Here is a 25,359-nt window from a genome sequence, read left to right as displayed (position 1 = left end):
ATACAGTAAATATTTTTAGCTTCACAGGCTATATAGTCTGTTTCAAATACGCAGTTCTATTATTGTTTCTCAAAAGCAGTCTTAGACAATATGTAAAGGAATGGTTCCAACAAAATTTTCTCTATAAAAAGTGACTACAGGCTGGATTTGGCCCATGAGGTATCGTTTACTGAGCCCCGTTCTTCTAGCTCCTAGTACCTCCAAGAAGAAAACTGTAGTCTCCTGGGAGAGTTTATGAGGCTTATCCAAGCTTCTTCTGGCTGGAGCCCAGAAACCTATTTAATTTATTGCTTTCAATTCTGATATGTTTCTAAAGAACTATGTACTAATATTAGCCTAATTGACAGATCTGCAATGTCTTCTCCATCCTCAGCACCATAAGGTATAAATGCTATTCCATTTGATCTTTCTGTGTTGCTCATGGAATTAGTCTAGGTAGTCAGAAATGTCTTCATTGTGCAGATGGAAAGTTCATTGATTATCTTTCTTTGGAGACTTGCGGACGTCTGGTCCCTAGACTGTTGTTCTGCCTTTCTTCAAGATCCTCAGTGCAGCATTGTAAAACAGAGTCTTTAATAAGCAGACTCTACCACAATGATATCAGTTTAACTTTGCAAAATAACAACTAAGACTCCTAAATGATCACAGAATTGTTCCTTATTCCTTGTATCTTCCTCAATCTCATGTTTCAGGGGAGTTGTGGTAATCTGAAACTGATAAATGGTAATACCTATCATAAGAAATAAAACATTTATATATAAAGGAAGTTTTTATTTTGCCATTCTTAGAAAAAAAAGATGCAGCATATTTACATAAAATAGCATGATATAAGACAACCAAGTATTTTCCAAGTGCTTATAATTTGTAATTCAAGCATGAATTCTGCTAGCAACCTTAGTCAATGGCCAGCATCTTACTTTGCACCAGAGCCCTAAGATTTGATTTTAGAAAACCTATCTTTATTACATTTTCTGCTTCTAAAGAACTCTGTGTTTTATATTAAAGTAGGCCGGTTTTGTTACTCCACAGTGCTTGGTGTTTAAAATAGAAGATTAAAAACAAGATAGGAAACTTTTCTGTTTAGAGTTATTGCCTTTCCAAATGTGTGTGTGTGTGTGTGTGTGTGTGTGTGTGTGTGTGTGTGCATGCCTGTGTGTGTTCCAAACTTCCAATATTAACTCTTTGTTAGCAATCCAAACATATTGTTTTAATTTTGAATAAAATATGATGATGTACATACTTCCAATTTAGCTGATTTTTTTCCTTATCCAGAAGGAAGTTAAAACTATTTACACACCATTATAAAACTCCCCTTTAAATCCAAAAGGGAAGCCACATAATGAGCCTTGGGGTCTACTGTTTGTGTCTGTATTGTAGCTGGGACGTCTCTGCTGTAATAAACGAATATTCTTGTCTGATCATACAGGGTTGAAACACTAGTGGTTGCTATAGGGAGAATACAAATACAAATGAAACTTCATATCAGGCAGTGGGAGTATTTCCTATTTGTAGCAGACTTAAGGCAAATACAAAGTTAAGGGGGAAAACCAGGACTGATTTCCCAATTATGTCCTAAGAATAACTCAATGTTGCATTGGTATTCAGAGATGGAAAAGAAAAGATATTGGGATCTCCTGAAAAATAGTTTAGAAATTATGCATTTTGATAATCAAGTGTTGATGATTATTGAAAAAGAAAAAAATGTTAAGTCTTTTGTCTTTGGATATTTTGGAAATTTTTGTAAACATTTTCGAGAATATTTGGAATGATAAAATTGGGTGAAGGAGAAGAATACGGTAGACAGAAATAAAGGAATCATTTTATTAAAATCAAATTGCCACATTACTGTATTATCTTAAAAAACAGTGTGCCTCTATTTTCATACCTTTTATAGATGCCATCTCTTTGTAATATAGAAAGTTTGTTTAAAGAAACTGATTTAAATGGTAATATGTTAATACCATTATAAGGTACAATTGGCTTCCATTATTGTTAGATAAATTCTTAGTTTCTTTCTCTGTAAAATGATTATTTACATGTGCAATTTATAACCAACTTCGGTGTACGATTTTATCAATGATCATTGTGGTGGTGAAATATAATGTGCCATGAGAAATATTTATTGTTATGCTGTATCTTCATTCTGGGAAGATGTAAGCTAATTTAGGATTGATTTGCCATAATTAGTACTCAACTTTTTGTTAAATATTGTGCTCAAGGAAGTGGAGAAGTTTATATTTTCTAACACACAAATGATAATACTTTCTAGCATATGGATTTGGGATTGATTGATATATTTTTTTCATTCATTTTTCTTTTTTTTGGTCATTCCTTGAGAGTCCTCATTTTTATGATAATCACAAAAATATTTTTAAAATATTGTTACGACTATAGTTTTATATTAGAAGCATAATACTTAATAATTTTTTGTTTGTTTGTTTTTGGCTAAAGTCTATTTCAGTGTCTATAATAACAAAACAGGTTTGCTATATGCCTTAAACATGTTAGTTTTTTTAAAACAAAATCAAGTTAGAATGAGTTTTTGAATATTAAAAAAATACTTTCCAAATGTATTTTTTCATCAGATAGGCAAATTTTTCTTGTTAGTTTCATTTGGTGTAATCGAGTAAAAGAAGTGTTAATTATTTGAAAAGTAAATCTTTTCAGAGGATGGCTGGATGGATAAAAAACAAAACCCTTACATATGATGCCTACAAGAAACTGACTTCAGATCTAAAGACGCACATAGACTGAAAGTAAAAGAATAGAAAAAATATATTTCATGAAAATAGAAACTAACAAAAGCTTGGGTATAATATTTATACTAGACAAAATAGACTTTAAGAGAAAGACAAGAGACAAAGAAGAACTCAGTAATTCCAATTTCAGATATTTATCCGAAGAAACCCAAAACACTCCTTCAACAGGACATGTGCATCCACCTGTGTTCATTGCAGCATTATTTACAATTGTCAAGATATGGAGGCAACCTGTGTGTCCATCAATAGATGAATGGATAAAGAAGAGGTGGCATGAATATATAATAAAATATTACTCAGCCATAAAAAAGAAAAAAAGAATGAAATCTTGTCATCTGCAACAGCATGGAAGATGGATCTAGAGGGTATTGAGCTGAGTGGAGTAAGTCAGAGATAGAAAGTGTCATATAATTTCACTTATGTATAGAATCTAGAGAACAGGACAAACAAACAAAATAGAAACAAGCTGATAGATACAAAGAGCATGTTGATGGTTGCTGGATAGGGAAGATGGGGGATGGGTGAAGAGGGAGGGGATTAAGAGGAACAAATTGGTAGTTACCAGTCAAGGGGATGCAGAGCATAGGATGGGGAATATAGTCAGTAGAATTGTAATAACTATGTATGATGTCAGATGGGTACTGGATTTATTGGGGTGATCATGTCGTAAGTTACATAAATGTCTAATAACTGTATTGTAACCTGAAAGTAATATAATATTGTAGGTCAATAGAATTGAAATTTAAAAAAAATATTTAAAAAACAAAACGATACTTGTTGTCAGACTGAGAAATGGTAGGTTTTTATCTAAGGCAGTGTGTTTAGGTTGGATGGCTGAGGGAAGGCATTTATTTTATAATTTTAATATCTCATTTTTACTTAAATTCAATACATTTATCTTTATCTATAAAGTTTAAAACTTGAATAAAATTTCATGACTTTGTTATTAATTTTAACTCTCCTCAAAAAAGAAAAGTCTTTTTATAAAGCAGTGAGAAGATTCTCTTTTCAAGAGTGGTTCTTGAATTATCTTCACAAAGAGCAACATCATTTCAAAACAAAGCACAGAGTAAAGGGTCACGTGTGAGATCTAACTTGAAAGGTCTTTGAATATATATTCTTGGATCAAGAGAAGCATGGTGACATCTGCCTTTGATTACAGTTACATGAACAAATTTAAATTCTAGAGCTGTACTTCAAACATTTCAACACACACAACGATAATATTATGTTCTTGGAATATGGCACATGGTGGTTATTTTTAACATAATTATATATGTCTGTCTGGCCGTCTTTTAAATAAATTATTAAAAAGAAGACATTCATGGCAAAATCAGAATTTTTAATGGTTTAAGTCGTTTCTCTTCGAAAATTCAAACTAAACTATTTGAATAAAGGTTTCTGTTTGTTTCACAATCAGTCGAATTAATTTTACAGAAAGAAGCTGGTTTAGTTGCTAAAATGTTTAATTTGTACTTCTGTACTGTTAAGCATTAATAAGAATGAGAAAATGAGGGATTTTTGATGTGTTCGTTAAGAAAATATTAGGAGAATACTAATAGAGGAAAAAAAATAATTAGTATGCATCTGTTTTCACAGTAGTCCCGGCCTCCTAATCTCCAGGAACAATCAATTTTACTTTGTGTTGTTTCGTTCCATTTTGCAGATTGTCTTAAATTTTACCACGATGGACTTATACAAAAGTAGTTTGTGCTGGTATGACTACATTGAAGTTAGAGATGGGTACTGGAGGAAATCGGCTCTCCTCGGTAAGAGATTATTTTCCTCTTATGTGGCTATGCATATCGTCCGCCAATGAAAAGACAATCAACTCTTTTGAGAGTCATCTTAGAGTTAAAGTTTATGTGACCAACGTTTTAATTTTCATTATCCTTTTTAAAACCACAGCAATAAATACAGATAGATACATAGATTGATTTAAACCAGCTGAAATTATGAAGTAGTACTCAGCTCTGAACATGATTTAGAATAGCTTTCACATGCATTATGTTTACAGTGTTCACTCATCACAAATTATAGTTTTAATGAGAAAACCGGATAAATTGTGTATGTGTTGTTTTGTTTGCTAAGGCAGTAGAACATGAGCTGTTAAGTACGTGTTTGGTAGCTGGCTTCTTCCAATGCTAAGTTTATTGGCTTGTACGGTTTTGCTTCTCAGAGAGTTTTTTTTTTTTTTGTGGCTGAGAAGAGACATTTGTAGTTTGTGCCTTAAGTTGTAGCTCAGATTTGGTGCTCATGAAAGCCTGCCCAACGTTTAACCACAGACCACACCATTAACTTGCATAAGGCACTTTACTGTTGCCCTGTTTTACTTAAAGGTGAGAGCTGTTGTGAGCATGTCCATGTCCATCCTATACTGACTTTTTTTATTGCAACTATTCCTTTATTCTTAGAAGTAACTTTACTCAATTGTGTCCATGTGCCATACAGATCTTCTTTTTTCTTACCATCTAAAACCTGCTCAATGGGCACTGTTGTGACAAAAGTGACAGCAGCCTTAGTAAGTGCAAGAGACCTGTCGAAATGTTTAAAACTAAGGAGAAAAAAATGAAAATTTGAACTAATTTTGATAAGTCAGGATGAGGAAAACATTGTCTTGAACATTTAGTTTCTTAGCCTAGATAAAGCTATTTGTGAGATATGTGTGTTTGCTCCAAAGAAAACATTTCATTAAACTTGTATTGAAGAATTGACTCTAAAGCTAAAATTTTGGAGAACATTTTTTTTAGAGCCTCGCCAGCGTTACATGCTGTGGTTTATGGGGTCCTCCAGACTGCTTAAGTCTGATCAGAGTTTTTACATGGACAGCTTTCTCGATTTTCTCTAAAACCTTGCTGCTTAAAAGTGTAACCATCAGACTGGCAGCATCAGATCCATTTGAAAGGTTGTTAAAAATGTAGAATTTCAGGTCCCACTCCATCCCTTATGAATTAGAGACTGTATTTTAACAGACTTCCTGCCAATTCATATGCACATTACAGTTTAACAAACACTGCTCTCTTTTGCTTGCCCGTAATTTACTTTACCGTTAGGAAGACAGTTCTTCACCTGTTAGCTGTTAGTATGAATTTGTTTTTTGCTGACTGCCCTCTACTAGAACTATGTATGACATCATTGCCAGGGTCACACAAAAATGGATGAGACTGAATTATCGTTTGTAGAATTATTTCATGTGCATTGTCATATTTAACCATTTTATCATCGTATGGAAGTTTAGAGCACAGTGGCAGATATAAAGTGGGCAATAAATATTTGAGGAAGGTTGAGGGAAGAAAGAAGGAATGACAGGAATCGTTACATTCATTTGATACTCTACTTGCCTATGGTTACACAATTAGAAAAAAACTCTGAACTCATATTTAAGTCTCCCAATAATATTTGCCGGCCTGCCACATCACAGATGATAGCTTTATGGATGAGATGGAATTTAATAACGTAAGATACTTGGAGCAACATGTGGATTTCCCTGTCGTTGAACTTGGCTAGACAAAGAACTCCCCTTTGGGCTGAGGACACATCCTTAACTGAGCTACCCCCCTCCTAATGATCAGACTGACAGTTTAAACCAGTTTCTGAGGATCACTTGTATTTTTCTCTGTTCTTCATAGAATAATATTTCCCACCTTGATTTATCATGTGACCTTTGACAAATTTATCTTTCAATTCTACAGATAATGATACTGACATCAGATGGTTAATTCGAGGATGATACATTCTAATATTTTATACATAGATTCGAAGGGATTGTTTTATTTATCTACCTTTATTAGGTAACTATAAGGCATAGTTATGGCTCTAGTTACTAAAATAGGGATAGGAACCAAATTGGGTTTTATATATATGTAATTTGTAGCAAATGTGGAAAGCGATTAGAGTATAGAATCATATTTAGGAGTTTTTCTTTATTCTTCGATTTCTTTTAGGTAGATTCTGTGGGGACAAATTGCCTGAAGTTCTTACCTCTACAGACAGCAGAATGTGGATTGAGTTTCGCAGCAGCAGTAATTGGGTAGGAAAAGGCTTTGCAGCTCTCTATGAAGGTAAGTCACGCTGAGTTTTAGAGATGACTTCCTCTGAGACCTCTTAACAGAAATATCCTTTCTCTCAGAAAGATGAGAGAAATAAACACAAATTTATTCGAATGATATTGTAATTGTATTTTAATTATGAGGTTTTCTAAATCTGTGTTACAGTATTCACAAAGATGATTTATTAAAATTACTCAGTAAATTTAAATTGCAAGAACACTAATTGAAAAAAAGTAATAAATAAAAAAATAAATCGTGAAAAAAATTTTATTATAGTACCAGTTACATAGTAATGTATCAATATACTCAGGGATGTGGGGAAAAAATGGCACAGAGATTCTTAAACGTCTATTATTTTTTCATGCTAGTATTAGAATATTATGAAGAAACTGTCATTTTCCTTAGTACTGAATTTGTGTCTATTTGGTGCCTGTACTCTTGAAATGCTCTGTTATAGGAAACTACACAGAAAGCAATTGTGCACATTTCTGGAGCACGCTTTGTCTAAAGGAGAGGGTCAGCATTCAAGGAAGAATTTACTAGGCGCTTTGTTCCATGCTTCTCTAACACAATAAATTGGCATTGTACTTCTTGGCTTTAAAAAGGGTTTCCTTCTTGCTGGGTTGTGGGTGGAGGGTACCCTTCTTGCTCCTGCTTCTGCTAGCACAGAAATTTAGGAAATTTAGAAGAGAGAAAATTTCTGCTTCCTTTAAACTTGTAAGTAAATGGAAGCATTTGTTTCAAAGACGAACTCTATGTCAGTGAAAAGGATTATTTGGATGGAGCGCAGATGTCGAGCGTATGATGCTAGACCGCTGCCAGAGGCCCAGGGTTCTGTGGAGCTTCTCCTCTCATCAGCTATTTTACCTGAGGTCAAAAAACAAAACAAAACGAAACGAAACAAACAAACAAAAAAAACTGAAAGAAGCAGCTCAGGGAATCACAGAACAAACTCACAATAGACTAAATTTATAAAATCTCAAAAAGTTATTAAAAGTTTTTTAAAAAATCCTTTTTGAGGGGAAAGTTGTGAATTAAGTGAATTAAAAAATCATATATTTCTGTTCTGAATAATATCTAATATTTATAGTTTGGTAGCTGAGTTTTCCTTTCCTTTTTTTTTTTCTTTTTCTTTTTTTTCTTACCATCTAAATATTTACAACGGTATAACAAGCCAACTTTGATTTTTATAATCTGGTCTTTATGGGCTCAGCTACAGGTTATCTTCGAAGAAAATGGAAAAGAAATGGCGTGTCTAAGTTTGTTTATTATTATTTTTTGCTTTCCTCAGCGATCTGTGGAGGTGAGATACGAAAAAATGAAGGACAGATTCAGTCTCCTAATTACCCCGATGACTACAGACCGATGAAAGAATGTGTGTGGAAAATAACAGTGTCAGAAGACTACTATGTGGGATTGACCTTTCAGGCCTTTGAGGTAAAGTCTTTTAGGCAACCTTCATGGAGCGTATGCTCCATAAATGACAGTGACATTTAAGTGGATCCTCATTAAATAAGCAAAGAACCAGAGAATCAGCTTTTTAATCAGCCAAGAAGGAAAGGATGGCCTATAAAATGTGACATCAAGAGCAAAAGCATTTTTTTTTTTTATTTCTTTCCTCTTGTCGCAGGCATTTTCAAGAAGATTAAAGTGAGTTTACATTATCTGTGTTATTTGAATTAGGTTGTTTGAAGTACTGACAATAGTTTCTTTTGACAAATGCACAGGCTTGTTTCACAAGACTGCTTGAAGGGCCCATTAAATAATAGAACTTTTATTTCTCTTCTAAGCTAAGAGGTTAAAAGGTAGACCGTCTTTTTTGTTGTTGTTATTGGGGGTTAATACATTTTTAACATTAAAATTGTTTATATTAGAAATAGAGATTTAAGTGTTTTTAGGAGTTCTCAACTACAACAAAAATATTTATTGAGGAAGAAATTACCACCTACATGGCATTATTAGATGAGGGCAGAATAAACCAAAGGCCAGACAGAATTCTAGAGTGAATTCTGGGTCCAAAAATGCCAGGCTGGCTAATGAGTCACTTTTGTGAGCGTTGGGGCAACTGAGCTGGGAATAGAAGCCCAGAGATGGGGACGGGGGTGGGTGGGATTTGTCAGGAACTCCAGAGTATGTGTACATCAAAGAATTAGTCTAGAAAGGGAGAGATGAAGTGAACAAGGAAGAAAGGGTGAGGTAGTGGTGGTAGGTCCAGCAGGAGTTAGAGATCCAGACGCCATAATGGAGATGATTTCTTCACCGATTAGATTATTTCTTCACTGTCCGAGCAATCAGAAGGCAGTAGAGAGCCACGCCCACTGCCAGCCAGGGTGAACTGCCACTGAGTGTGGTGATTGTGGTGGCGTCTGTGTCCCCACAGCGAAAGCACCAGGGAAACCCAGGCATCACTTAGTCATAAGCCCAGGGAACCTTACACCCCTCCCCCACTTCAAGCTGTATAATAGTTTATTTGGTATTTGTCTCCGCCCCTTTGCATATACCATTTAATTTCCAAGATGTAGTTTTTATTATCATGAAAAAATGATCTTTTCTGTTGTGATCATGATGCTTATGCTCTTGATCATTTTGCATTTTTGGAAACGTTGGGTCTGAGATTGTTTGATTCATATTTGAACTTTGTTATTTTAATGGATCAATGAGGTTGCAAACCTTATTCCAACAGACCACTTTATTCTTAACAGTAAACTAAAATCGAATAGGATTCATCTGCTATTTAGACAAAAACAACTCTTTTATTGAAAAATTATCTACCTAATGAGTTTCTTATTCGTATGTTATGATACTGCAAGAATTAAGTGTTGAACTGTCTTTTACTATATAATCCAGTGTTTTATGGAACTCTATTACAGAATTGATGTCAGAGGATGCATTCAAGCCACATATCTAAAAATTAAATGCAGTTTCTGAGGTGTAGAAATTGTTGGCTCAGTTGATTTTCAGTTTTTTTTTTTTTTTGATGTATCAATATAGTACCAATGATGTTCCTCAAAAATAAGATAGTACAAAAGACAAACAGGAAAGATTTACATCTCAGGCACTTAGAACCATGCCTGATATAGAATAGTCACTTAATAAATACTTGTTGATTGAGTGAATGAATAAATTATTACTAAGCTTTGGGACTGGGGGAAAGTCATGTCGTAGTTTGGCTCACAGTACATTTTATGATCTCTGGTTTCCTGTCCTTTCTTCATTTTGCATTATTTCCTTATTTTTTTCCCTTATTCATTTATATACTGGACATATTTAAATGTCTAATAGGCCTCTCATCTTTAAATGACTAAAATCAGACCTTAGATTGTCTTGTCATACTCACTAACCCAGTCTCCTCCAGTCTTCCTTATTTTGGTATTTACTATTTCAGTATGGCAATATTTATTCAAGGAGTATCCCTAATTCTACATTTTCTCTTAAATCCCTGGGTCAGTCCATTGGCACATTCCATTTATTCTGTCTTCAAAACACGTCCCGTACGTGATCACTTTACACCTACTTTCTGGATGCCACTCAGGTCCCACCACTGCCCCTTCCCTGGGAATTTGGTGAGAGACCCACATCTCCACTCTGGCCCTGTATATGGTGATCTCCACACAACAGCCAGAATGATACTTTCGCAATGTAAGTTAGATTATGATATCACTCTACTTAAATTATATCAGTGGTTTCCAACGCACCTAAAAGAAAACCCAGCTTAAGCTGCCAGGGACCAATGCGACCTACGATTTGGTTTCAAGCTCTTTCTCTGTGCCAGTCCCTCTGGTCTTCTTTCTTTTTCCTCGAAAAACACCAGGTTTACTCCCACGTCACACCATTTGCCACCAATGATTCTCTACCTCTAGATCTTTGCTTTTATTCCTCTCCTACTTCACTCGGACCTCTGCTTAATCATCACCTCCTTAAAAAGTCCTCACCTGGTAACTCTAAAATATTTTCTTACCTGCAATTGTCTATAAACCATTATTCTGTTTTATTTTAGTTCATTGCACTTAATCTACTGGAGTTTATGTTATGGATCTGTTTGTTGACATGGTTATTGTCTGTCTCACTGGATATGATCATCGAACAGTGGGGATCTTACCTGTCTTATTGATCACTAGATCTCCAGCCCCACTACATGAATGATTAATATTTGATAATGGGAAGGATAGATGGATGAATAGGTTATATTTGAGTGTGCATGAGTGCAAGATGATCGGTGGGTGGAAATTAATATTTCCTTTCTTTATCAAAGGTATGTACATTTCCATATAGAAGGAAACAAGCCATGGATAGGTAAAAAGGGTTTAGATTATAGAGGACCTGATATGTGATGTGGCTGAATTTAGAGTAGAGATCCTGGGTTCTAAGAAATTCAGAAGTGACCAGGAATTTAGAGGTGTCCTAATGTACCATCCAAATCTTCTAAATAAGGATACTGAACTTATGCCATTAACCTAGTATCACACAAGTGGATGCTAACCCAGCATTGAAACAGTCGATCTTCATTATTCACAAGTTCTGTCTTTACAAACTCACCTACTCACTAAAATTTATTTGTAACCCCAAAAGCAATACTCATGCTGCTTTCTGGGTCATTCTTGGACATGCACAGAGCAGCAAAATATTCGAATCATTCATATGCACATTCCCAGCTGTCACCTGCCTTAGGGAGAAAATATATGTTAGATAAGCATTGTTCAAGCATGAGTTATTGTGTTTTTGGCCGTGAGTTCAGTATTAATGCATCGATGATGTATATTATGGTGGGTCTAAACAGAAACAGACATAAAAACAGGTTATATATTGATGGCTTGGCCAAAATTTTGTGACCAGAAATTCGCAAGAACCTAACCTTGTATTTCCCTGGGAGCAATGTATCCACTAATTCATTGTTTCCAGTGACTTTGTAGAGCTTTAACTACTGTGAATATCGAGGATTGACGGTTTATATTTTTTAATTTGTTCTAGTGGTCATTAGGTGGTTTGTTTTATTTAGTCAGTTATCTGTTTATATCAATTCATTTTTGTTTACATGATATTTTTTCAATATACAGCTTATCCATTTTATATTGAAAATGTATAATTTTTAGAAAGTCCCTACCTGTCTTCGGTGTTTTGTTATTTTGTCTGACAAAACAGTTTTTAGTCACTGATATGTAAGTCTGCCTTTTTTCAAAAACTGTTTCTATTTTTGTAACTTTTTAATCTTCTTTGTTACTCTCTCCCCTTTTCATATAAAAGGGCCCTTAAGGTAAACTTGTCCATCATTCTTGTTGAAATCTACTCTGAAGAATCTATTAGCTGTCTATTATTTATATCTTTCTGTGAATTTATGTCACGACTCTACCTCTCCTAATGCTATCTCAATTTTAATGTAAGTAGGGAAAGAAAATCTGAACAAATGTCTTTGCTAATGAATTTCAGAGATGTCTTTGAGCAGGAAAGGATATCATTTGGGAGTTAGAGAATCCTGATACTTCCGTAATCATACCCTTTGGGAAGCTTTGGTGCATTGCTTCATAAGACCAATAGTGAAGTGAGTTTGTGCATGACTGTAGATCACATCTAAAATGACTTGGGAGAGCTTGTCTTCTGCTCAGCAGCAGTGCTATTTATAAAGAAGCCTCTATACTGTTTCGTTTGCTTTTTTTTTTTTTTTACGTGAGCGCTTTCAGTATGCAGAAACACAGAAGAGGGAAAGTTTGGAAGACTGAAAATGTTTATAGTAATAACTTCCAAGAAATGTCAATAAAGCAGAAATGAAGTGAAATAAACCCAGATTACTTATGTTTACATTGAAATCCCACATACATTAATTTAAGTTGGATTAAGTTTGAGGCACTTGTCAACATTTCTACACGCTCGTGTTTGGTTACACTTCCCTTATGAAAACCGTAGATGTTTAACAGTCTTACCCATCGTTACTGCAAGCTGCAGCATTTTGTTTATAAAAGTTTTTATCTCAGTGCTTTGTACATTGCTTGACTAAAAGTAATCCTTTAATTCCTTTAAGTATTTTTATATATTAGTCTTTGTGAATGAACTAAGAAGCCCAGACAAAGAGATCTTAAGTAGTTCACATTTTTATCCTTGTCATATAATATTTTGGGATGTTTGGCTAAGAATATGTATTGTTTAATGACTATAAGACAGAATTAAGTAGCACTTCAGAATTATGGTTTAGTATAATTCTACTCTGAAAGATTAGCATGTGCTCATTTAAATAAACTTGCCCAAGGTCACACAATTCATAATTGGTAGCACTGGGATTGGAACCAGCTCCGTGGCTTGTGCTCTCTTGTGCCCAGGACCTGGTGGCAAAGAGAGAGAGGCATTGACATTCTCTCATAGCTTTTAATTCTTTCCCTTCTTAACGATCTTCGCGTGCACATCCGTGTTGTTTAACCAGCATATCTCTGTCGGTCAGGGACATGTGTATTTCATTCACCACTCTTTATACACTGTCAAGTGTATATTATCTGGCCACAGTAGTTTTTCAATAAATATTTATTAAATTTATGAGTAGTTAAAAATAATTGTGTCATGAAGGAAAAAAATCCATGGCAACGTTTAAAAATCTGAGTCACATAAAAATAGACCTAACCTAGGCCTATGATTTTGATTTTCATAGGTTGAGAATATTTGTTTTCTTCTTGTCCTTTTTAGAGCTGTAATGACCTATGTATTAATATTAATTAAAATTAAATAGTAATAATAAAATAATATTATTAAACGATAAAATACTAAGGATCGTACCAGTAAATTTTAAAAGAATGAGCTATTATTAAGCTTTTCCCCCTTTATTCAAAACTCTTTTGATAGCATTATTGCTTTAACTTTACTGGATTGTTCCCATTATTAAAATTAATTTGTTTTTAGTGATAAATGCTAACTGACATTGTTTTTGTTAGCTATACTTTGACATTTTCCCCAAAACAAAAAATAATGACATTAGCATTGTTCTAAGTGTATATAATTTTATATAACATTATTTATAAAACTTTAATCATTTATGTAGCAATTGCATTAATTATATTTTGAAACTACATTCTAACAGTCATGGGAAAGGGTATTTTTTATTATGGCAAAAGACATAAAATTTACCATCTTAACCATATTTAAGTGTATAGTTCAGTAGCTTTCAGTATAGTCACATCGTAGTGCAGCCAATCTTCAGAACTCTTCATCTTGCAAAACTGAAACTTTACTCAATAAACAACTCCCCATTTCTTTCCTACTCCCAGCCCTTGGCAACCACCCTTCAAGTTTCTGTCTCCATGAATTTGTCTAGGTACTTTGTGAAAGCGAAATTATATAACATTTGCCTATTTTGTGCCTGGCTTATTTCACTTAAGTGTGATATGCTCAAGTTTCTCCATGCTGTAGCACATGAAAGGATTTTCTTTATTTTGAGGCTGAATAATATTCCATTGTGTATATATATGCCACCTTCGTTTATCCATTCATCCATTGATGGATATTTGTATTGCTTCTCGAGTTTGGCTATTGTGAGTAATGCCGCATAAACATGGATTTATAAATATCTCTTTCAGACCCTGGTTTCAATTTTTTGAGTATGTACCTATAAATGAAGTTGCCGAATCACATGGTAATTCTATTTTTAATTTTTCGGAGAGCACAAAAGAGCTTTTTTTGAAACTATTATCTAGAAATTTTGGAGTTTTCAGAGCTTTTTACAAATAACTAGATACTGCAATAGATGTTTTTGCAACGTTTTATTTATTTGGAAGTGTGTTTATAGAATGGAGGCACAGAGTACGAATGAGTCTTATGCCTGGGCATGGATCCTCCCTCTGGGGCTGGCTTTCCATCAGTGTTTAGAGCTTCCTCACGTGCACTGACCACGAAGCCCTGCACTGGCTGGCAGTTTCCGAAGGAGTCTGACCACCTGGGTTACCTTTAATCGATTTTAGTTCTTGATAAACAACAATTACTCAGATTTTTGTATGCCTCCTCTCTAGCCTGCCAATAAAGGCGTGAGCCCCTACTTAATAACTAAATGTAACAGTAATCCCTTCTGGCTGATCTTTGTACTTGTCCTTTCTTTGTGTATTTGGATCTACTTCCAATATTATTTCAATACCAGTTTTCTGAAAATGTTCAGAGCTATCGCTTTCATTGTATTCTCTGTGAACATATTAGGTCTGTTGACATTACGATAAACTCGCCACATTTGTTTATGGTTTATGCTCTGATTACCTTAAAGTCTGTAATAAATTAGCATCATCGTTATCAAAACAGACTTATTATATGATGTGTAATTGTGCATGACCTTGCGTTCAGGTCCCGGATCTATGAACTGTGTCCACGTTTTAATTCGAGAAGAAACTGCTTTTTCCTTTTTTTTGTCTTTATAAATCATTGACTTTGGTGTTCTTTTTTTCATGGAGCTTAAGGTTCCTGGCATAGCATCAACGGACTCACCCACTTTCTAGCTTCAACCATATTTATTTCTATCTATTCGTATATTAATTAATGAAGTAATTGATATAGCTGGAGAAAGTGTTACACAAATGACATAAATAAAATAATTCAAACTTTCATTTGTGCTTACCATTATCACTCCTATGGAGATGTAGTTGAAGAGATATAATTGTAATTAACGCCAATACAGCAGATTCATAGTGTTGACATTACAATTAGAATTAATGCAATTAAACTGGAAAAATATGTAAACAGAAGTCACTGAGGTCATCGATAAGATATCTCAGATCATTATGTGAAGGGATAACGCATTTCTAAATATCATAAATTCTATATATGAGGTACATTTTATTTTCTAAGCAATCTGATAACTGTAGTATTTACCATGTGAGAATAGACCGTATGTTTCTATTGTATTTATTTACTCTATACCATGTGGATAATATTTAATATGTAATTCATAAACAGGTACTGGTAGAATTAAGCCTAAAGTTGTTATTGTTATGCAATTTACCCATGAAATATTTATCCTTTGTGTATTTTACAAAATATTTAAACTGTAATTTTTGCTCAGTAACCACTGAGAATACTATAAATTAAAATGTAAATCGATCTGTCGTATATCTATTAAAAGAAGAATGAGCTTTATTTGCAGAGAAATATCCATTTCCCTACTTCTTTTTAATCACTGAAACAATATAAGATTTTTGTTTTATTTGCAGTAGTGTCTATATTGTTTTTTTCTTGTTAGTACTGTAATTTATAAAAGCAATAAGCTCCTCAAAATAGTAAAGAAAAAGCCCTTTTACATTAACCCTCTTATTTGTTTATTCTATTGTGGCTTCTAGAACGAACCATTCTAGTTTTATTTATGACAAGGAGCTTCTTTCTTTGTGTGTGTTCGCTCTTCCTTTCCTCTTCGAACTCATTTTTTCTCTCTCTCTTCCAATGTGATTCGTTAGTCAGGGACTGTTCATTCTTTGATGCCCTAAGCAGGTGAGGATTGGATGGCTTGCTGAGACCTTTAGTTATTTTCCCTACATTTTTGTCACTAGTTCAGTATTGCTTATTCCTTTATCAAACCCTATACCTTGAGAGTTTTAGATATTATTTTATATATCCCTTTGACTAAAGAAAAGCTTTTGTCCATCTGGAAATGGTCTCATATTTATAGAGAACTTTGAATTTGAAAGGATTACATTAAAGACTAAAAGAAGAGAACATATATATAACTGGTCAGATCATCCTTGTCACCCCTGGTGACTAAGTTACTGCTCATTCTCCCTTACCATCTTTCTATTTAAACAGTCACAGTCTAAAAAATGTGCTTTAAAAATGAGATATTGGATTATGCTGAGCGAAATAAGTCAGAGAAAGATAAATACCATATGATTTCACTGATATGCGGAATCTAAGGAACAGGAAGAACAAATGAATCGAAAACAGACCCATAACTAATAGAGAACAATCAGGTGACAGCCAGAGGGGAGGGGCTGGGGGGCTGGGAGAAACTGGTGAAGGGTTAAAGAAGTACAAATTAGTAGCTGATCAATGGTCACAGCACAGGGCATGTGCTCAGTAGTAAGGTAACGGCTAGGTGAAGAGATGGAAGAGAGAGTCATCAGGTGGATCGTCCCATAAACCGTATACCAATGTTCTGTATACTTGAAACTAATGAAAAATTAGATATTATTTATATTAAATATTTTCCATTCATTCCCATAATCCCACACAAAAAGGGAATACATTTTTAAGAAAAAAATCTAGATTTATGAATCAGACTCAATGAGCCTGGTAGAGCGCCCTTCGCTCCTCGTCCCCCCATTCCTCTTACCTCTTATCTTGTTTCGCTTTATGTTTTTCTGTAGAATTTACTACTTTCTAATATTTTATGATTTCATGCTTTTCTCTGTTTATTGTACCTTTGCTCTCTACCCACCAGGAGCATCTAAGCTCCGGGAGAGCAAGGTTCTGCTATTTTGCTGAATGACACATACCAAGCAGTGAGAAGAATACCCAGCATAGAGTAGCACTGAGCCTTTGTTGAAGTATCAGTTAATCCTGATAGTGACTGGGAAAAAGCGGCAAGTGTAGTTCTCAGTTCTAACTAAATCGGTGCTTCGAAATTTATTTTTCTGTTTGTCCTTATGCTACCTAATTTGAAGACTATCGCTGTTAATATTTTGACAAATCAGGAAACAGATTCTTCAACCAACTATACCAGCGTGGAGTGAACGTATTCACTGATGTTTGTTTTCTAACAGGAGAATTCTAGATATTAGTATATTGAACAACAGGTGACAAGATGTGACACTTTTCATGGTTTTCCAGCTTCAAATATCTAATAAGCAGTTGACTGTATTAAGAATTCAGAGCTAGTGCCTATTTTCTATGAAAATATAAAAAAGCAAGAATTTTGTTTAGACACTGTCTCATAATTTTTAAAACAATGTGTAAATTTTGGTTCCATTGCCTTTAAGAGTAATTCGGGGCAAAAGCATAGGTCCATGAATTTGCAGTTCTCCGTAAAGTTTCATTGGCCAGTGTTCTGATCTAATATTTGCATTTAGTTGTTTAAGGAGGGAGACTTAGTTTTGCCAGCTCGTATGAATCAAGGGGAATGTGTGAGGTCCAAAGGTCATCTAAACGAGCCACGGTACCTTGAGAAAGGGCCAGCCAATGCTGATTCTGCGATATGGTTGTCTTTCTACATGCAGTATGCTAACTGTAATCCCTTATCATCAGATTTTTCTTCAAAAAGATATTTATAACCTAAAACAGTCCAGTCTTTGTCCATATGATTTGGACCCAGCTTCTCCATGAATAAAATAATGGTTTTCTTGATGAACTGTGAGCAATATTTTTGTAACTATATTGCTGAACAAATTTTACATAGGTTATAGCCTAATCTGGCCTAGAGTTGGAATAATAATTTTAAGAATGAGTTTTTTTTGTTTGTTTGTTTTATTCTCTAAAGAATCACAACTTGTATTTTAATTTTCTTTTAAAAGGTAGTTACTTCTTTTGATCTACATACAGGTCGATGCCCTGTTCCACAGATTTCTTTTTAACCTCTCCCTGTCTTCCAGAATATGTCCCTTATTCGTGGACAGTATAGATATTACCATGTACACCTGCAAGAACTACTCACTTGATACAAGTAATTTGTTATATGACCATGTCAGAACTGTGACATGGAAAATACATAATAATCTTTCAATAGAAATTGTTTTATCTATTACTGAGATATATGTTGACATATTTTTACTCTTTAAGATTGAAAGGCATGACAACTGTGCCTATGACTATCTAGAAGTTCGAGATGGAGCCAATGAGAATAGCCCTTTGATAGGGCGTTTCTGTGGTTATGATAAACCTGAAGATATCAAATCTACCTCCAATACCTTGTGGATGAAGTTTGTATCTGATGGAACTGTGAACAAGGCAGGGTTCGCTGCCAATTTTTTTAAAGGTAACTTGAAATAATTTGAAATGTGAGATTTTCTTTGCCAGGGATAAATGTGGTATATAGCTTCGACTTAGTGGATAATTAAAGTTTTATTGAAAGTTGAAGTAGTCACTGTTCATAAAGGTATTTTGGCGGGCTTTGATGGAAAAGGTGATTGGTAAAATACTGGAATTTCGAACTTTGTAGTACAGGGTAGGAACTCCATCAGTATATTATACCAACTTTTTAAAAAATGAAATAGACAAAATCGCAAAATCCAGAAAGGGATATACATACAGGGAAAAAATATTTGCAATATAGTCAATAAAGGATTCAGAACCAGAAAGGGATTTATTGACTCATAGTTGATCAGTTTATTCCAGGAGGTAGCATTTCCAAATCACCTGTTACAGGGTGGCTTCCACTAACTGGAGACAATCTATGGCCTCCTTAGTGGAATGCCTAACACGTCTTTTTTTATAACAAAGAGTAATTATTGATCTGATACCTAAAATGTATTTATGACACGGGGTTAGTACCGATAAGCCTTAATTTTGAATTACATAACTAAATTTTAGTGTATTTTTATGCATCACATTTAGTGTGTATTACTGAAGTAAAAACAAAACTGTTTTAGTGCAAATAGTAACATCAAATATGCATTTAGAAAATTCATAGGCACTTAGATGTGTCAGGGTAGAATAAAATTATTTTATGGGAAGAGACAAAAATTTCTCTAGACTGATTTTTATAGGATAAATGATGGATTCAGTTGTATATGTCAAAATTTAGTGTGATTAATATCTACCATTTTCATTATTTAAAGAACAGTATAATAGATTTTTTTCTAAAAGTTAGGTATTCATCATGTGAATTGAAAGGCAGAGAACCTTGGCACTTTTACTATACTTATTCAAAGTGCTTATTAAAATTTACGTTTACATGCTTTAAACCTCTGTTATATTTCACAGTATAAGAAACTTACTAGCAAGATTCTCTCATGTGATATTTATATGTTTAATTATCAAAAATGTGTAGTGTTTTGCTGATGTGTAATTTCTCCAAAGAATATTGTTGCTAATTCCCTAACTCACAGTAGGTTATACCCGAACAATGAGATTTTGGAGTAGCTTGTCATCTATGTTTTTAAACATACTATATATATTTTCATCTGTACATTATATATATTTCATGTTTCAAATTATAATTAAAATAGTATATGCATGTAAAAATATGGAATTATTATATTTTCTGGATTAACATGTCTATATAAAAACACTGAATCTTTTAAATTTAAAGATGTCCAGTAAGTTCTGAGTTTTTTCTCTTTAATTTATATTCACCGTAATTTATTTCTTCAAAAGCCTTTTCCAGGCTATCTAGCAAACTATGCTATGAAATCAAGAGATGACACTTTTTCTGTCAGTTTTCAGTTTCATTCTGAGAAATCTCTATACGGGTTTCACTAACCTTTTGACCTTAAATTCAGAAAAAAATTCTGTGTCTGAGGTAAGGTGAACTTCAGGTGACCCTGATATAGGTTTCTTGTACTTCTGTGGGTTCTTACATGTTCTGAGGTTGCAGCGATGTGAATTGTTGCTTTTCATTTGTTAAGGGCTTGCAAATTGTTCCTGCTTCTTTGTTGAAGCAACCACTTGTCTCGGTTTCATTCAGAGCTATTAAGCATGTTGTGGTTCCAAAAAATGTTGCACCTTAATCTATAAAAACAAAGCACTCTAGTTGTTCTCTAACGCTTGCCGTCTTTGTAGAGGAAGATGAGTGTGCCAAACCTGACCGCGGAGGCTGTGAGCAGCGATGTCTGAACACTCTGGGCAGTTACCAGTGTGGGTGTGAGCCTGGCTATGAACTTGGACCTGACAAAAGGAGCTGTGAAGGTGAGACTGGATTCGTCCTAGGTGTGCCCTGCCCGAAGCCCACTGCCCCATGCCTTTCTTTCATTACAGTCTCATTCTCTTTCTTTCTGCCTCCTTCTTCCTTTCCTTTATAGTAACTTCTTTCCTCAACTAGTAAGATTCAATTTATAGTCATGGGTGATATGAAACTGTTGAGTTCTTGTTATAAAATCAGTCATTTTCTCCCTTGGTTACCAAAGAAGCCAATTGTTTGTCTGTCTATCTATCTATCTATCTATCTATCTATCTATCTATCTATCTATCTATCATCATCTATCTATCATCTATCATCACCTATCTATTTATCTATCATCTATCATCTATCTACCTTATCTCTCTATATATTTCTATTTTTATTTCAATCTGGACCTAGATTTTTATCCACCCATCTATTCATCTATTATTTATTTTAATCTTTTCTTAACATAATTTATAGGCCATCTCCCTTACTAAACTGTAGAATCTCGAATCTAAATTATCCTTGAATTTCTAGCGTCTAGCACAGTCAGATGTAAAGCAGGACTAAATACATTTTATTAAAGATTCATAAACAAAGACATTTTGTCATGTTTGCTACATTTCTCTATAATTCTAAGATGAGGTGTCTTGTGCAGTGTTTTGTTATTAAGTCCAGTTGACTCTTTTCTATTTCTCTCGCTCCGCTGTGTTTCAGGTCCCATACTGGAATCACAGACAAAATAAATGGATTGATCTGATTTCCTCCATTCTGTTCCTCACTTATTCTGCTCTAAAAATTTGTGCCAAAATCACTTTAATACAACTTGTAGTAATTTAACATCATTTACGTTTTTATATTTAGTAAGGTTACTTCCGGTGTTTCTCACAAAGATGTAAGCTCCCTAAGCATGAGCACCTTGTTCTCTACTGTGTCTGTAATAGAAGACATTGTAAGTAGCAAAAGTGGCAGAATTATTTGCTTAATGAATAAATGGCACACCCCAGTTGACCCGTTTCTTCTTAAAAGGTTAAACTCTTCAATTTAACAAAAGTCTCCATCTACCTATCAAACTACCAACCTGCTCTCTATCCTGAATAAAATAGGCACAATTATGCAGAAAATGCAGTATTTTAAAGACAGGACATTGTATATCAGACACTATAAAGTAAAGTAGCTATTATTTTTGTGTAGCTCCTAGAAATAAATAATTTACCTCATAATTTAACAAAAAGTGGCAAACATGAAAGTACAGGTAGCTTTTTTACTCTATATTTATAAATATAGTTACATACACACACACACACACACACACACACACACACACACACACACAGAGAGTCAATTAAAGCGGAGACCAGTCACTTCAGGTAACTCTTGATTCTCTAGGAATTAATTATAAACCATACAGTATATATTCTTTTCATTGAGCTTACTTTTGGATACCTTGATTTTGCTAAAGGTAGAGAGGCGACATAAATAATACCTCTGAAATGGATTATCCAAAGGGGAAGGAAAACGAGTTGTTAAATGGAGTTTTTGGAATTATAACTGTTCTTTTTGCTATAGGTTATTTTGCCTGTTAGCTCCAGCAACTCTTCCCAAGAGTTTCTTGTCTTGGGGAAAAAGAGTTTAAGTAAATAAACATTGATTTTGGTCTTTCTACATGAGACCATATTGTACTTTGCATATATCTTTTCATTAATTCTCATGATAACCATATGGTGTAGACATTATACCCATTTTAAATATAAGAAAACTGACACCCAATTTTCTTTATATCGCTCATTTAACTTTAAAGTGATTTAAAATGTTGCGGTAGCCATAATTTGCTGGGCTCCAAAGCTACAAAATAATAGGTTATAATTATAAATAGGTTATAGATGATTACAATAGTTGTATTAAAGATTAAGGAATAGTGACCACAACTCTTTAGATTTTGAAAAATCCGGAAGATAGTTGAAATGCTGAGATGTTGGGATATCAAGGGGAAGGGGCTAACAAGGGGATGGCCTTGTTAAAGAGAAACCTTTTCTTTTTCTTTCCTTCTAGCGGCTTGTGGCGGGCTTCTGACCAAACTTAACGGTACCATAACCACCCCAGGCTGGCCCAAGGAGTACCCTCCTAACAAGAACTGCGTGTGGCAAGTGGTCGCACCAACCCAGTACAGAATTTCTATGAAGTTTGAGTTTTTTGAATTGGAGGGCAATGAAGTAAGTGAACAATAAATATTTTTTTTCTGTCATGTTTTGGGAACCCCTGAAGACAAACTGGTAAACTAAAATAGAAAGAAAGAATGTATTTCAGTGGAATAATAATACAATGTCGTAGTCTTTCTTTGCTCTACTGAGCATTTCCGCAACTGCTGATAATTCCTGTTGGCATTGGATAATATTTTAGAGTGTTTCTGGGAGGCTGAAAATTACTCTGAGGGAGTTTTTACCTAGTGTATTAATGCACAGCATTTTTTTTATTTGTTAATAAACTACAAAAAAATATTAGGGTCAGCTTTATGTCACATAGACTTTTCTAGAAAAAAATCCAAATCCGCAGGTTGAGTCATCATGAAATTACTCATTTAGGGGAACCTGGAATATTTTGATGGTGGAAATGGGTATATTTTCATTATTAAGTAGTTTTTTTATTATGGATGTGCTTGTGGTTCACAAATAAAGATTGATACTTTAACCTCAATAAAAAATGCATTTAATTGATAATATCTTTCTTTTACAAAAGCTAACTGTAATAAAGGTACAGTTTTCTGCCTGCTAACATTTAAACAAGTGAAATCTCTTTTTTCTTTTTTGGAAATATGCTCCTGTGTATTTTTAAATCTCTAACTAATGGCTTTGAGGTAGAAATTTCTGACTTTTGTGTTTCCTTAAAGAAAATTGAGTCTGAAATATGATGAACTTATATATTTCAGAGAAATGTAGAATTTTAGAGCTCAGTGGACATTTTGGGATGTTCTTTATGTCATGTTTTATGATGAGAAAGACTACAATTTATATTTCTAACATATTTTATCCACACGTAACAGCTGTCCTTTAATATTATCTGAAATTTGAGGAAGCTGAGAAATTAAGAAAATACTTTTTATTTTATTTTTTAAAATGCTTTCAAAACAGTGGTACTTTTTGAAAATGGGAAACTCCCTGCCGGTTCTGTGGTTCGATACGAATTTTGTGTTGAACGACATCTCCTATCTTAGTTTTCCCTAAAGCTGTTAACTGTGGCAGATAGAACATTTTGATTCATTAATCGTAGATGTTCCTTAGAAGACTATAAGTTTATATTCAGGAGAAAGGATGGTCGATGGTTTAAATAAATGGAGCATTGTGTTCCAAAAGTGTTTTTCTTATCATAGTGGTCTTTATTCATGGAAGAACCCTTGAGAAATACTATAACATACCTCGGAATTTGCAAACGTTATCATGATGTTACTGTGTGGAAGGCCATTACAAAATTCTGCGTATTTTCATAGCTTGATGTCTTAGCTATTTCAAATAAAGGCGTGAGCAAAAACTTAACCTATAGAATACTGAATTAAGTTAAAGCCTTATTATTTTATTCATTATACTGATATCCAAAAGGAAAGCCGATGTCGGACAAATCTGACCTTGGTAACATGTTCCCATCCTGTGTCAGAGCCCTCTCTAAACAAAAATTTCTGCTGCAACAAAGTGGATAGAAAACTTATTTCATTTATCCTAGCAATATTTTGCTAATTTATCACCTAATTAATATCACAAGAAGCAGTAATTTGAGTTGACACATTGCAAAGTACAGATCAGGCCCCAGGGTTCAATCATCTGCATTGTTAAACTTACTAATTACACATTTATGCAATACGGTCATTCATGCAAGATGTGTTCTGTAGAATGTGACCCTGCAGAACTTTAAAAGTCTATTATGGAAACATCTGTTAGTGGCCATAAAATTGCCTAAGAATACCTGGCATTCGCTTAGCTTCTTCTGTTTTGGTGGAGTTAGTGCATTGCATGTAAATCGGAATGGCTCTACTTCGTTTTAGCATAAATTCCTGCCTCCATCCCACTGTATAGAATTCCTATTTGCACTTCCGCATCATGCTACAGAGTAACTTCACAGTAACTAGCAACTCAAAGAAATTAAGAAATATCAATTGGTTTCATAAGTTTGAAAGGTAAAGCATCCTTTTTTATTAAATACCAAGTATCTGTCTCACTTTGAAAATTCTTAATGGTGCCGTTCTGATTAGAATGAAGCGTTTCTGGGAGGCAGATCTGGACCAAGCGAAACTCCATGCTATTAATCACCATGCTGCCGCATATATGTATAATTCTGGAAAAGTTATATACAATTTCTGAACTTCACTTTTATCATCTTTACAATAAAAAGGATCATTTCTATTGCTAATGTTCGTCCCATGGACGAACTGTACCAATTTCATGTAATCATTGCAGCGTTAAATGAGATGGTGCATGACAAATGCGTTCACAGTTCTTAGTGAAAATTTAAAAACATTTAACAATGAACACACAAAAAAAGCAGCAACTGCTGCTCTGTCCATGACCATCAGTGCCATGATGTCAAAGAACATTTATCTCAGTTCTTAACTCTGTATTTCTGGGAAAGGATATATGAAATAAACACATACAAAGAAGCAGACAATTGTATACATGTATCTCTTGGAGATATTCAGAACAAAATTCCATCTCAAATCTGTCTTTCATAGTTTCTGCCTCAAGTTTGGACCTTTTTATTGATTTTTTTTTTCTTTACCTTTTAATTCCAGTTTGACTATCAT

At 34.1% G+C, this 25,359-nt stretch overlaps 1 protein-coding gene across 2 annotated transcripts in view; it reads left to right on the top strand.

Moving 5' to 3' along the window:
* The window catches only part of TLL1 (tolloid like 1), a 164,342-nt gene that overhangs the window by 109,156 nt on the left and 29,827 nt on the right, over nucleotides 1-25,359 (top strand). For both annotated transcript variants that reach the window (XM_016121109.2, XM_016121108.2), the window contains 6 exons: nucleotides 4,426-4,528; nucleotides 6,704-6,820; nucleotides 8,100-8,245; nucleotides 18,530-18,725; nucleotides 20,471-20,596; nucleotides 22,623-22,783. In XM_016121109.2, coding sequence (XP_015976595.2) covers nucleotides 4,426-4,528; nucleotides 6,704-6,820; nucleotides 8,100-8,245; nucleotides 18,530-18,725; nucleotides 20,471-20,596; nucleotides 22,623-22,783 — 849 coding nt within the window. The remainder of the gene's footprint in view (nucleotides 1-4,425; nucleotides 4,529-6,703; nucleotides 6,821-8,099; nucleotides 8,246-18,529; nucleotides 18,726-20,470; nucleotides 20,597-22,622; nucleotides 22,784-25,359) is intronic.

Source organism: Rousettus aegyptiacus, unplaced genomic scaffold, assembly GCF_014176215.1.
Source record: "Rousettus aegyptiacus isolate mRouAeg1 unplaced genomic scaffold, mRouAeg1.p scaffold_m13_p_16, whole genome shotgun sequence".
Classification (NCBI taxonomy): Eukaryota; Metazoa; Chordata; class Mammalia; order Chiroptera; family Pteropodidae; genus Rousettus; species Rousettus aegyptiacus.
Note: the sequence above shows the minus strand (reverse complement) of the source record. Positions and strands in the feature narration are given on the sequence as shown.